We start from the raw sequence: 14,178 nt of genomic DNA on the forward strand, positions 1-14,178 counted from the left end.
CAGATGGGATCGATCCCACGGTGATGAGGGAGCTGGCAGATGAGCCTGCAAAGCTGCTCTCCATCATTTACCAACAGTCCTGGCTCACTGGTGAGGTTCCAGGTGACTGGAAGCTGGCCAATGTGACACCATTCACAAGAAGGGTGGGAAGGAGGATCCTGGTAATTAGAGGCCAGTCAGCCTGACCTCAGTACCCGGTAAGGTCATGGAGCAGTTTATATTGAGTGTCATCACACAGCACCAGCAGGATGGCCAGGGTATCAGACCCAGCCAGCATGGGTTTAGGAGGGGTAGGTCGTGTTTGACCAGCCTGCTCTCCTTTTATGACCAGGTGACCCACCTGGTGGATGTGGGAATGCTGTGGATGTTGTGTATTTGGACTTCAGCAAGGCCTTTGACACTGTCTCCCACAGCACACTCCTGGAAAAGCTGGCAGCCCACGGCTTGGACAGGAGCACTCTTTGCTGGGTTAAGAACTGTCTGCATGGCCGGGCCCAGAGAGTGCTGGGGAACGGTGCTGCATGCAGCTGGCAGCCAGTCACCAGTGGTGTTCCTCAGGGGTCTGTGCTGGGGCCAGCTCTGTTCAGGATTTTTATTGACAACATGGATGAGGGTATTGAATCTTTGATGAGTAAATTTGCAGATGGCACTAAGATGGGAGCATGTGTTGATCTGTTGGAAGGTAGGAGTGTAGTTGTGTGGGATTTGATTTTGGTTTTATTGTATGTGCTGTTAATTTATGGTTCGTTCTATGTACCCCTGTTTGTTCCCCTAATGGTCTTTCCCTGTTTTTCTCCTCTCCAACAGTTGTATGTCAATCCCCCACACCCCCCTCCTCTGGGGTCTTCCTGTCATCTCAGGGCCTTCCTCTGGAGCTAGAAAGTTCTTCCAAGGTCATTGAGTGATAGGTCAGATCCAGAGGGGGTCCCTCCCCATCATTTATGTTTGGTTTATGAAAATATCATTCATCAGTGTGACCCCTCCCTGGTGATCCCTGATTTGCTCACCCTCTGCCTCTTCTCCTTGTTCCACTCCCAAATAAAAGGTGCTGGCAAGCAGTCTGAGGGGCTCTGCCTGGGCAGTTTCCTGGAGGTGAGGAGGTCTCACACTGGGGCTCCAATAAAATCTTGTGACCAGCTCAGCAGAGTCCGCCTTTCCATCTCTGCCTTCTTCGCCTTGCACCACCTGTGCCTACTGCTGAGGTCGCGTGGGAGCCAAGACCCCACAGGATGGGATTAGCTGGCGCGGTGAGTTTGCCGTACCTTTTCACACCGCGGTGCCTGAGCTAGCCCAGGTGAGCATGGAGACCACGCATAATGCACCACGACAGCGTTACTGGCATCCAGTGTGGGGCCCCCGACACCGGCGTACCCCGTGGAGAGGACTTTTAGACTCACATCCATTGATAAGTCGCTGGTCGTCACACTACCCCAGTTGTAGCAGCTCCGGGTTTTCTGAGTGCGGGGATGAGGAGGGTAGCATCTTCTGCACCCAGAGAGGTCCTCCTCAAGCAGAGACTCACCGAAGCTGAGATTTTCATCCTCTCCGGAGGAGTGGTGAGTCGCCTCTGCTCCTTTGAGGGGGCAGGCACTCAAATGAACAAAGGAAATTGAACGGAAGCCTCAGGCTTCATCCCGGTGCACTCACTACATTGACGCACCAAGGCTGCACAGCCCCGGGGAGGTGGGTGTTGGCCCCTTTCTCCGGATTGGGTTTCCTCTGGGGCGTTTTAGGGGTTTTTATCGTTGTTTTATCCTCCTTTTTTCATTTTTGCAGCGCAGTTCACGTGGCTGGTAACTGGATGATATCCTTGTGTGTGCCCCCAATGATGATGTGCTGACCCACATGCTTGACCTGACAATTAATGCATTAATTGTTGCAGGGTTCGAGCTGCAGGAGAGCAAAGTTCAAAGGATGCCACCTTGGCAGTACCTGGGACTCAGTATTGGCAAGCGGACCATTGTGCTGCAGAAACTGGCCATCAGGACAAAAATCAGGACCCTCGCAGATGTCCATCAACCGTATGGGGCGTTGAATTGGGTAAGACCCTGGCTAGGTCTGACCACTAAAGACCTGGCCCCTTTCTTTGAATTATTGAAGGGGGGAGAGGAGCTAAATTCTCCTAGGGTCCTCACCCCGGAGGCCGAGAAAGCCCTGGAAAAGGTCCAGAACATCCTGTCTATGTGGCAGGCAAACCGGTATGAGCCAGACCTGCCTTTCAAATTTATCATAATGGGGAGGTTGCCACACCTCCATGGGGTCATCTTTCAATGGGACCAAACAGCTAAAAAGGACCATGGCAGGGAAGATCCTCTCTTAATCACAGAGTGGGTTTTCCTCAGCCACCAGCCGTCCAAAAGAATGACAAGGCCACAAGAATTGGTGGCTGAACTGATTCGGAAAGCAAGAACCCAAAACAGAGAAATGGCTGGATGCAACTTCGAATGCATTCACATTCCACTTGGACTTAAATTGGGCCAAATTACAAAAGCAATGTTAGAACACCTGCTTCAAGAAAATGAAGCTTTGCAGTTTGCCTTGGACTCCTTCACTGGTCAAATTTCAGTTCATAGACCTGCCCACAAAATTACGTCCCAAAAGTCTCAGGGACAAAAGAAGCAATCTCACAGGTGTCGGTCACAGCGTGGAGAAGGAAAAAGAAGGAAGATGACATCTGGGGTGAATTTCCCTTTCCTTCCAGTTTCCCCACCCTAAACTAATTTGTCTCTTTTAGTCCTTTTCAGTCAATTTGAGCCGGATCCTGACCCGAGCCCAGTTTGTGATGGAGATCCATCTTCTCCCACTGATTCTGCTCGCCAGCCTCCTCTTGCCAATCAGCGAATGGATTGTGCCACAGCCAAAGGCAAATGTGTGGACCACCCTTGCAAAATCTATGGGACAGGACCACATTTGCCTTTCTGCCTCCTCCGCCACCAATCCATTGTCGACCTGTCTTGTGGGGATCCCTTCTAGACCAGATGAGCTCCCTCCAAGACTCCTGGGAATCTCTGCGCAAGCCAACCACAATGACCCTCCCCTTGGTCTCACCCTGTCCCGGGACCCCCTCACAAATTCTTTTATTGAACACCGAGTTAATCTCCCTGTTAAAAACCCCTTGATCCTATGGAGAAGTTATGTTCCTGTCCTTTCCCAATTGCCCGAAGAACCCAATGACTTGGAAATCCTTGGTTCATCCAATGCTTCCTTTTGTGTTCAGTTTGTTTTTACCCCACCCAAGGGCCAGGAAAAATGATTCCAATCCATTTTCCAAATAAAAATTGTTTACACTGCTGGAACATGGTGCGACAGAATCACCCATGTAAAGATGGCCTCTACCTTAAGGTATAAACCCCTAGTCCTCCCCAAGGGAGTTTTTCTTATTTGTGGTGACCGGGCATGGGCAGGCATCCCCTCTCGCCTGACAGGAGGTCCATCCACTTTAGGCCGGTTGGGCTTGTTCATCCCCAACAAAACTCACATTATGGATTGGCAGAGGAAAAATTCTACTGCAAAAGTGGTTATCCAAAAGAGAGATTTTGGCACAACTTGACCCAGACTGTGATTCCGAAATTATTCATTGGTCTAAATCTAAAGGAGTCACCATCGCAGTCTTTTCACCGTGTGTCTTGGTGGCAAAGGCTCTAGGTGAATTGGCCCACCGAGAGTGCTGGGTGGCGAAACAAGGGAATTTGACATCCAACGCCCTGGCCGATCTCCTGGCTGATGAAGAAATAACAAGGCAGGTGACATTGCAGAACCGGGCGGTGATTGATTACCTCCTCCTCCTTCATGGCCATCAGTGTGAGGAGTTTGAAGGGCTGTGCTGTTTCAGCTTGTCCTCGAAAGTGGAAAACATCCACAAAACTATCCAGAGAATGAAGGACATGGTTGGCAAGATCAAGAGGGAGACAGACGACCGGTTAAGCAGACTTGTTAAGGATTGGGGACTCTCAGGTTGGGTTGGTTCAATTTTAAAGACTAGTTTGTTAATTTTATTTATTATTGACATTGCTTTAATTTCTTGTGGAGTCATCAAGAAGATGATTCATAAATTAATGGTTAACATCACACGTTCCCCCCCAGTGAACCATGCCACCATCCCGAGTGCATCAGAAGAAGACATAGAGCTGGAGGAAGGCCTGAGCATCGAAGGGCAACACCATGAAGGCTGGCCCACCCAGCAAGAGTGGTTTGCCAAATGCTATCCAGGTTCAGAGCACCTTCTACCTCCAGCCCAATTCTCTTAATTTTAAAATAGAAAAGGGGAGCCGTTGTGGTGTGGGATTTGTTTTATTGTATGTGCTGTTAATTTATTTAATGGTCCCTCCTATGTACCCGTTTGTTCCCCCCAATGGTCTTTCCCTGTTTTTCTCCCCTCCAACAGTTATGTGTCAATCCCCTACTCCCCCTCCTCTGGAGTCTGCCTGTCATCCTGGGGCCTTCCCCTGGAGCTAGAAGGTTCTTCCAAGGGCATCGAGTGATAGGTCAGATCCAGAGGGAGTCCCTCTCCATCATCTATGTTTGGTTTATGAAAATATCATTTACCAGTGTGACTCCTCCCTGGTTATCCCTGATTTGCTGATTCCCTGCCTCTTCCCCTTGTTCCACTCCCAAATAAAAGGTGCTGGCAAGCAGCCTGGGGGGCTCTGCCTGGGCAGTTTCCTGGAGGTGAGGAGGTCTCACACTGGGGCTCCAATAAAATCTCGTGACCCGTTCAGCAGAGTCCGCCTTTCCATCTCTGCCTTCGTTGCCTTGCACCACCTGTGCCTACTGCCGAGGTCGTGTGGGATCCAAGACCCCACAGGATGGGATTAGCGGGCGCTGCCAGCTGTCCGTACCTTTCCACATTGCAGTAACTGAGCTAGCCTGGGTGAGCGTGAGGAAGACCATGCGTTAGACACCAGGACAGGGGGTCATAGAGGTCATGTGGTCATGGGGGTCCATCAGGGTCATGTGGTCATGGGGGGGTCCATCAGGGTCATGGCGGTCCATGAAGGTTGTGTGCTCATGGGGGTCTGTCATGGTCATCACAGGTCCTTGGGGTTCCACCAGGGTCATTGGGTTGTGGGGGTCCATTGAGGTCATGTGGTCATGGGCGGTCATCAAGGGTCTATTGCGGTCCATCCAGGCCATGTGGTCATGTGGCATCGCTGGGGTCATGGGTCCATGGGGTTCTACCTGGGTCATGGGTCCATGGGGGTCCATCAGGGTCATGTGGTCATGGGGGTCAACTGAGGTCATGAGGTTATGGGGGTCCATCAGGGTCATGGGGGTCAATTGAGGTCATGAGGTCATGGGGGTCCATCATGGTCATCACAGATCCATGGGGGTCCAGCAGGGTCATGTGGTCATCAGGGGCCATCATCACGCCGTTGTCCCCAAGGCCTTGTGTCACCTCCTGGTGCCACCATCACTTCAACATCACTTCAGTGTCTCCAGGGCCACCATTGCCCCAATGTCCCCAAGGCCACGAACACCTCAGTGTCCCCTCCCAGTGCCACCATTGCCCTGATGTCCCCAAGGCCACCACTGACCCCCCAATATCCCCAAGGCCACCACCACCTCAGTGTCCCCTCCCGGTGCCACCATTGTCTCAATGTCCCCAAAGCCACCATGACTCAATGTCACCCTTGGCTTTGTGTCACCTACTGGTGCCACCATCACCTCAGTGTCCCCAGGGCCACCATCATGTAAATGTAACCTCCTGGTGCTACCATCGCCCAATGTCCCCAAGGCCACCACAGACCCAATGTCCCCAAGGCCTTGTGTCACCTCACTGTCCCCTTCTGGTGCCACATAACCCAACGTCCCCAAGGCCACCATCACTCAATGTCAACTCCCAATGTCACCAATGCCTTGATGTCCCCAAGGCCACCACTGACCCAATGTCCCCAAAGTCACTGTCACCCCGATGTCACCCTTGGCTTTGGGTCCCCTTCTGGTGCCACCATCCTATCAATGTCCCCTCCCTGTGCCACCATCACCCCGATGTCCCCTCCCTGTGCCACCATCACCTCCGTGTCCCTTCCCAGTGCCACCATTGCCCCGATGTTCCCAAGGCCACCAGTGACCCAAGGCTCCCACTGCCACCATTGCCCCAATGTCCCCAAGGCCACCATCACTCAATGTCACCCTTGGCTTTGTGTCCCCTCCTGGTGCCACCACTGACCCAATGTCCCCAAGGCCTTGTGTCACCTCTCTGTCCCCTCCTGGTGCCACTGTTGATCCAATGTCCCCAAGGCCGTCATCATTGACTCAATGTCACCTCCTGGTGCCACCATTGCCCTGATGTCCCCAAGCCCAGCATTGACCTGATGTCCCCAAGGCCTGGTGTCCCCTCCTGGTGCCACCATCACCCAATGTCCCCAAGATCTTGTCTCACCTCCTGGTGCTGCCATCACCCCGATGTCCCCAAGGCCACCACTATCTCACTTGTCCCCTCCTGGTGCCACCATCACCCCAATGTCCCCAAGGCCACCATTGCCCCAATGTCCCCAAGGCCACTGTCACCCCACTGTCCCCTCCTGGTGCCACTGTTGTTGCGATGTCCCCAAGGCCACCATCAACCCAATGTCACCAAGGCTTTGTGTCACCTCTTGGTGCCACCATCCCTTCAATTTCCCCAAGGTCACGATTGACCCAATGTCCCCAAGGCCACCATCACCTCAATGTCACCTCTTGGTGCCACCATCACCCCGATGTCCCCAAGGCCACCACTGACCCAATGTCCCCAAAGCCACCATCACTCAATGTCATCATTGGCTTTGTGTCCCCTCCTGGTGCCGCCATCACCTCAGTGTCCCCAAGGCCACCATTGACCTAATGTCCCCTCCCGGTGCCACCATCACCCCGATGTCCCCAAGGCAACCTTCACCCTGTGTCCCCTCCCAGTGCCAGCTCTCCGCACTGTCCCCGTGTTCCCTCCCCCAATGGACAAAATCCCTTTTTTTTCACCCATTTTTATTCATCACCCTTCTCGGGGAGACTTTGGGGACATTTTGGGGACAGCTCAGCAGGAGGTGGCGGCTCCTGCAGAGAGACGGGGGAGAGAGGGTCAGGGTGATGGTGCTGTCCCCAACGTCCCAAATGTCCCCAGTGTCCCCAAGGGGGCAGGGGACACTCACCTTTCCCGGCCAGAGGTGACAGCTCCGGGGAGGGGCGGCAGCGGCTGCGGGGACAGGGACACCTCAATGTCCCCAAATGTCCCCAGTGTCCCCAAATGTCCCCAAATGTCCCCAGTCCCCATGTCCTTAATGTGCCCGATGTCCCCTGTGTCCCCAAATGTCCCCAAATGTCCCCAGTGTCCCCAAATGTCCCTGAGTGTCCAAAGGTCCCACCTGGCCTTGCTCCGGCACTTGCACTTCCCACCTGAGGGGACACAGGGGACAGAGGTGACCCAGGTGACACAGAGGTGACACAGGTGACACAAAGGTGGCACAAAGGTGGCACACAGGTGGCACTCACTGAACAGGACGATGATCCCCACCACGCTCAGCACCGCCGCCACCACGAGGCCACCGACACGCAGGTGACACCAGTCTGGGGAGGGGACAGGGGACAGCTGGGGACACCTGGGGTCACCTTGGGGACATTGGGGACACTTTGGGGACATTCTCAGTCCCTCCCAGTCCCTCCCAGTTCCCCACACTCACCGTACTGGAAGGGATTGGCGGCATCTGGGGGGAAGGGAGGGGTTAGAGGGACCAGTACGGACCAGCATGGACCTGTACGGACCAGCATGGACCCCTGCTCCCAGTATAAGCCAGTATGGACCAGTATAAACCAGTATGGACCAGTATAAACCAGTACAGATGAGCATGGACCTCTGCTCCCAGTATAAACCAGTACAGACCAGTATGAACTGGTACAGACCCCTCTCACCCAGTATAACCCAGTATGGGATTTCTATCCCAGTATGACTAGTATGATGCAGTGCATTCCCAGTTCATCCCAGTCCATCCCAGTTTGTCCCAGTCCCTCCCAGTTCCATCCCAGTTCATTCCAGTTCCCTCCCAGTCCATCCCCGTCCCTACCAGTTCCCTCCCAGTTTGTCCCAGTCCCTCCCAGTTTGTCCCAGTTCCATCCCAGTTCATTCCCAGTCCCTCCCAGTTCCCTCCCAGTTTGTCCCAGTCCCTCCCAGTTTGTCCCAGTCTCTCCCAGTTCCATCCCAGTTCATCCCAGTCCCTCCCAGTTCCATCCCAGTTCCTTCCCAGTTTGTCCCAGTCACTCACCCGGGGGGTTCCCTCTGGCCAGGGACAGAACTGGGAGGGGGGAGTGACACCAGTTAAACCAGTTTGGGGCAGGCACTGGGTGCAGTTCCTCCCAGTAACCCCCAGAATCATCCCAGTTTCATCCCAGTCCATCCCAGTTCATCCCAGTTCCCCCCAGTCCCCTCCCAGTTCCCTCCCAGTCTCTCCCAGTACCTCCCAGTATCACCAGTGCTCCGAGCATTTCCTGCTCCATTCCGTGACCTTTGACTCCTGGGGGGGAGAGGAAATTCCAGAGGGTCCTGGGGGAAGGGACTGGGATGGACTGGGAGGGAACTGTGATGAACTGGGAGGGGACTGGGATGAACTGGGATGGAACTGGGACAAACTGGGAGGGGATCAGGATGAACTGGGAGGGACTGGGAGGGAACTGGGATGAACTGGGGGACCAGTGAGTCACTGGGATTCCTGAGCAGGGCAGGACTGGGACAAACTGGGGAGACTGGGAGGGAACTGGGAGGGACTGGGACAAACTGGGAAAGAACAGGGACAAACTGTGGGACTGGAACAAACTGGCAGGGAACGTGGTGAACTGGGAGGGACTGGGGAGGATGAGTCACTGGGATTCCTGAGCAGGGTGGGACTGGGACCAACTGGGGGGAACTGGAACTGACTGGGAGAGACGGGGAGGGGGGGGGGCGGGGGGGGATTTGGGGACTACTGGGAGAGAACTGGGCAAACTGGGATGGACTGGGGGGACTGGGAGGTAACTGGGGCTTACTGGGATGGACTGGGGGTTACTGGGGGGGTTACTGGGTGGACTGGAAGGGACTGGGGGGTTACTGGAGGGTTACTGGGAAGTTACTGGTATGGACTGGGGGGTTACTGGGAGGTTACTGGTATGGACTGGGGGGTTACTGGGATTGACTGGCAGGTTACTGGGATGGACTGGGATGGACTGGGGGCCCCACTCACCTTCCCAGAGCAGCCACAGGGAACTGAAATTGAGGCGGGGGGGGGGGGAATAGAGGCGTGGTCATTCGAGGGGGAACGGCCAACAGAGGGGCGTGGCCAACAGAGGGGTGGTCAATTGAGGGGGCGTGGCCAAAGCAGAGACAGACTGGGTGTGATACTGGGATGGTCTGGGAATGGCGCTGGGAGACACTGGGACAAAGTGGGATGTACTGGGAGTGACATTGGAATGGACTGGGACAAACTGGGGGACGCTGGGGGGTACTGGAAGGGACTGGGGATGAACTGGGCTGTACTGGGAGGACAGGAGGGGCACTGGGGCTGTACTGGGGATGAACTGGGCTGTACTGGGAGGGACTGGAGGGGCACTGGGGTTGCACTGGGCTGTATTAGGTGGGACTGAAAGGGTTGATTGGGCTGTTCCCGCCTTCGCAGACTCCCATTGGTCAATTTTCATGCCTATCAAGGCTCTCAGCTAATCAGCGCGGGGGATCGAGGCGTCGGGGCAGGACCTAGAATCGGAGCCATTTTGGGCACTTTTAGCCTACAGCTCCCGTCATGCCCCGCGGTTCAGTGGCGGCTTAACAGAACCAAAACTACAAATCCCGTCAGGACGCGCGCTGCACGGAGCAGCGTTATGCAGCTCCGCGTGCTCCATAGGCGCTCCCCACACCCTCCGGGTTTCCCGAATGCCTCCCCCGCACCTACTCAGGAGCCCCAAACCACAACACCCCAAATCGCATCGAGGCATCTTACCGCCACGTTCGGGACTACAGCTCCCGTCATGCACCGCGCTACGCACAGAGTGCCCTTGAAGCTGCGACTCCAGCTCCCATCATGCTCCGCGTCCCATTGAACCTTACAATTCCAGGCCTTCAACTCCCATCACCCCCCGCGGCCCCAGAGCGCCCTCACAACCCAGTCCCGGCCCTACAAGTCCCGCCACTTCCCGCGCCCCAAAGAGATCGATGAGAGCTCCCCAAGTGCCCCCCAAGGGCTTCCCGACCCCAAAGAATCCCCCCAGGAGCCCCTGTGGACGCAAAAGTGCCCACCCGGACTCTCTAAACGCTCCACTGCAGCGACTTGCGGGACTACAGCTCCCAGCGTGCATCGCGGCGCCCGTAGCGCGCCATTAAAGCAGCGACTCCATCTCCCGTGATGCCCGGCGGCCACATTGGGCCGCATTAAACCAGCGCCTCCATCTCCCGTAATGCTCCGCGGCCCCGTTACACCGCGTTATACCCGCGCCCACAACGCCCATCATCCCCCGCGCCCCAGAGAGCCCCCTCAGAGCCCCCCAGGCCCCCAAGTTCTCCATAAATTCCCACCTAAAACTGCCCGAAAAACAGGAAAAACACCCAATTTATTTGGGACACTGTGAAAAACGCCAATCACTTGTTTTAAAATTTTAAAAGTTTAATAGTAAATAAGATGGTTATAAAAATAGAATTAGAGTAAAAATTGAACAATTTTAGAGTTAGGACAATACGAGACAATAAAAACAAAGTTACAGACGTCTGGATGCCTCTCCCAAGCCACAAGCTCTGGAGAAGGACCCCTGCTAACAAAGGACTATCTCTTAAAAGCAATAGCCTGTTGAATATTCATCTATTTTATACATGATGCATAAACTTTATTTAAACAAAGAACTGTCTCTGGTTAGTATCACTTTTTTTTTTTTTTTTTTTTTTTTTTTTTTTTTTCCTTTAATCTCTGTGGCATTCTCAAGGCTGAGAGAGGCAGGAGGAGTTGGTTTCTTCTGATAAGGAAGTAGGAAATTCTTTTTCTCTGAAAGATTTACATTTTCCTGTGGTTGGCATACAAAAACTACACTTTAACTACAAAACTTCATTTACTATACTATCAAAATATTAATACAACACCAACAATTAACACAACACAACACATATAGTAAATATCTTGCGTAGAGCCATATAATATGCACTTTTCACAATCCTCCCTCTTTCTTTTTATAATTAATTTGGCTCAAGCAATATTCATTGTTTTCTAGCCTTCATTATTCGCTCGTTTTTTTTCACAAATCAATCTCTCTTCTTTGAAGGGGTCTTCTATATTATTTTGTTTCTTTAACACCATAATCCTTTGTGGTGGTGGTGTTGTAGGCAACTTTTGGTCCATGTTCACTAATTGCATGCCTTGTACCACACTGGTGATGAGCCAAATGAAACAGGGAATCAAACAAGGCAGAAATATTAAACCAGCTGTAGCGCATAAAAGGAAGAAGCCTAACTTTTTCCACCATTCTGCTCCCAACACATTATCCCACCAGCTAGTGTTTAGCATTGATTCCCACTTTTGAACTGGTACGTGGGCAATTTTTCTGATATCATTGACTATGTCCAGGACGGCATCTCCATTGTCATCTATTTTAAAACAACAATCTGATGTATTGAATTTTCCACAAACACCCCCTTCTTCAGCTAATAAATAGTCTAAAGCTAACCTATTCTGATACACAGCCGCTCTTGTTTGGGTTTGTTGCCTTGATATTAATTCCATTGCCTGACCAGTTTTGTTCGTTATTATCTCTACAGCGGCCTGAAGTCTTATAATACGATTTAGCATATAAATTGGGGTTCGATATCCCCAACTCCCATCTTGTGCCCAGGTGGCTGGCCCATATGTTTCTAGTATGCGTTCAGGGGGCCATTCCTCATCTCCCCATTTTTGGAATCCTCCAATCAATTATCTTTTGTTTCTCTTTAGATCCTCATAAACTGGTATCCCTAATTGATCCCCATCAGGTCCTGGTAAAAGAAAAAAATCCTGGCTGTATAATTCCTAGAGTACAGCTCCCTTTCCACTGGGAGGGGAGTTTTGGGTATGCTCTTTTTCCACATATCCAAAATAAGCCGTCTGGAGCTTTCCAATAGTTAAATTTTTGTTGATCTATATTCTCCCAAAATTTGGAAACTTCTGGGATGCCATAGTAAGGATTTTTACTTGTATCATTACATTGAAAAAGGTTTGTTTTGTTGTCATACTTACAATTCACTTTTTTTGCTTTTTCTTGGGTCCAATACACAGTTGGTGCTTCTGGGACCCACCATACAGAAGTTCCATTACTAACCTTATATCTTTTACAGGGTGTTTTTCCTACTTCATAGAGGAAGCTTTTCCCAGTGCGCCAGAGACATTCTTCCCCTATCACTGTTGAGCTTAAAATCCACCCTTCTGGTCTGTTTTCTCCACTTGTACTTGCTTGGTTCCATTTTAGAAGCTCAATTGGGCCTAAGCTGCTGCCTTTCTATGGCCATTCTTCTGACATCAAAGCCCCTCCACAGACCCAACAATTGGTTATGTTAAGTTCCTTACTTATTCTTTCTCCTAATTCTACAAACTGATTTTTACCCATCCTTGAGATATCTATTTCTTTCTCTAATTGCTGTTTAAGTTTGGTATACAAATCATTGATGGAAATTGGCACAGGCTTAGGTGGTTTTACTGACTTAGCCTTTTTGCTTATCAACTGCTCTTTTACTAAATCTGGTGCTTTTTTCCCAGTAATGTAGGTAAAACAAATCCATCTCTCCTCTTTTGGGCACTGACTTCCCATCCTGCTTCCACTTGTTCCTAAGTTCTCTGCAATCCAGTACTTCTTCCCTTTATGTATGCAATTGCCTTATTTGGATGGGTTGTAACAGTGGCTGTTGACATGAGTGTGAGAGATGAAAAAAGAACCTCGGTGTCTTTCCATGTACAGCTTTTGGTAACATCTGTAACATGGCCTTGTCGATATCCCAAAAGGGAGAAGACAAAAATTGAGTGACAGAAAAAGGAGTAACAGAGGTCCAGTATGGCTTATACTCCCACCTCCCATGCCTATGGGGTTGCAACCCACAGCAGGTGTATTTGATCTTCTTGGTGGCGAATACAGAGGCCAATCTGGTCTTGCCCTCTATTTCCTTGTCACTTCCTCTTAGCTAATTTCCAGACAAATCGTTTTTGACACTCTTTTAACTGTCGTTTCCCACTGTTCTTCAGGTATCTCCCATTCAACAGGCACTAATAATTCCCATCCACAAAACAAAGTTATTATTTCAGTTTCTTGGAATTCTATTTGGATAGGAGATCGATTTGGTCCTTGACACTTCCTGCAACGAGAACGTCGCTTGTGTGAACTACAATACCAATTCTTCCACAATTTAAACATTTACATTTAACCCAGCTAGCATGTCTGGTATTTGGGTGGATCAAACAGGGTATTTGGTCTGGCCACTGATGGAAGTTGCAACTCCTCTTCCTCCTTGTATAAATCACAGGCTAAGGCGTGAATACAAGAGTTCTCTGTCCGAAACAGTCCTGATCCTCCTGTTTGGAGTGGAAGTATTCCTCCCCAAGGAGGGTATCTGAGGCGTCTCAAAACTTGTCCAGACGGTAACTTGAAACCACTGATATAAGCTTGGCCTTATCTCCCAATTAGGTGTGATCCTGGGTATGTTTCTTGGACCATTTGGGTCTTCCCAGTTCATTACCACCCAGTCCCCGTTTAAGAGTCAGTTTTGTATCACCCGGTTCAGATGTAATCGTCCACTCCTTAGGTTCATCCACAGGTCCTTTGATTCTGCTGGCGTGGATCCACCCTCGTTCCTTGGTCCGGATCGCAGCCTCGGTCGTCAGCAATACCTGAAAAGGACCTTCCCATTGAGGAGTTAAAGATTGTTCTTTCTAGGTTTTTACTAGCACCCATTCCCCTGGATGAACATTATGGATTTTAAAATCTAAAGGTGTGGTTTGAGGGATTATTCCTTTTCTACTTGAGCAGTCGCTGTGGTTACTAAGGGAACGGAGCTCGGGGCTGCAAGGGGGGAAGGGGAGGGCATAACGCCGAGGCTTGGTCCTCTAAGGGCGGAGCATAGGCGGGGTTTGCTGCCGGGACAGGAGGAGGGGGCAGTGTCGGGGGATGCCAGAGGGGAGCGTGGGCAGCCTGCACGGGGCTGGTGGCAGTTGAGTCAACGACTCCCGGCAGAGACAAAGG

General features: G+C 51.6%; 1 protein-coding gene across 6 annotated transcripts; it reads right to left on the minus strand.

The window, feature by feature from the left end:
- Nucleotides 1-4,874: 4,874 nt before the first annotated feature.
- LOC120764643 (FXYD domain-containing ion transport regulator 3-like) lies at nt 4,875-10,327 on the minus strand. 6 transcript variants are annotated; one of them, XM_040088641.2, is made up of 9 exons: nt 10,232-10,327; nt 9,183-9,691; nt 8,424-8,480; nt 8,232-8,261; nt 7,653-7,676; nt 7,465-7,539; nt 7,338-7,368; nt 7,125-7,168; nt 4,875-7,029 (listed from the first exon to the last, which is right to left on the minus strand). In XM_040088641.2, the coding sequence occupies exons 2-9, from the start codon at nt 9,245-9,247 to the stop codon at nt 6,951-6,953; spliced, it is 405 nt and encodes a 134-aa protein (XP_039944575.1). In that variant the 5' UTR covers nt 9,248-9,691; nt 10,232-10,327; the 3' UTR covers nt 4,875-6,950. The 6 variants fall into 6 exon arrangements, with proteins under 6 accessions (XP_039944575.1, XP_039944578.1, XP_039944579.1 ...); XM_040088644.2 differs by having other exon boundaries at nt 8,424-8,509; XM_040088645.2 differs by lacking the exon at nt 8,232-8,261.
- Nucleotides 10,328-14,178: the final 3,851 nt, after the last annotated feature.

This window comes from Hirundo rustica, chromosome 33, assembly GCF_015227805.2.
Source record: "Hirundo rustica isolate bHirRus1 chromosome 33, bHirRus1.pri.v3, whole genome shotgun sequence".
Classification (NCBI taxonomy): Eukaryota; Metazoa; Chordata; class Aves; order Passeriformes; family Hirundinidae; genus Hirundo; species Hirundo rustica.

Coding starts and splice junctions, on each gene's coding strand:
- LOC120764643 (XM_040088641.2), bottom strand. CDS start 9,247: ATGACCACGCCTCTATTCCCCCCCCCCCCGCCTCAATTTCAGTTCCCT. Junction 8,262..8,423: donor AGCACTGGTGATACTGGGAG/GTACTGGGAGAG, acceptor CCCCCCTCCCAG/TTCTGTCCCTGGCCAGAGGG. Junction 7,677..8,231: donor GGCCAGAGGGAACCCCCCGG/GTGAGTGACTGG, acceptor CCTTCCCCCCAG/ATGCCGCCAATCCCTTCCAG.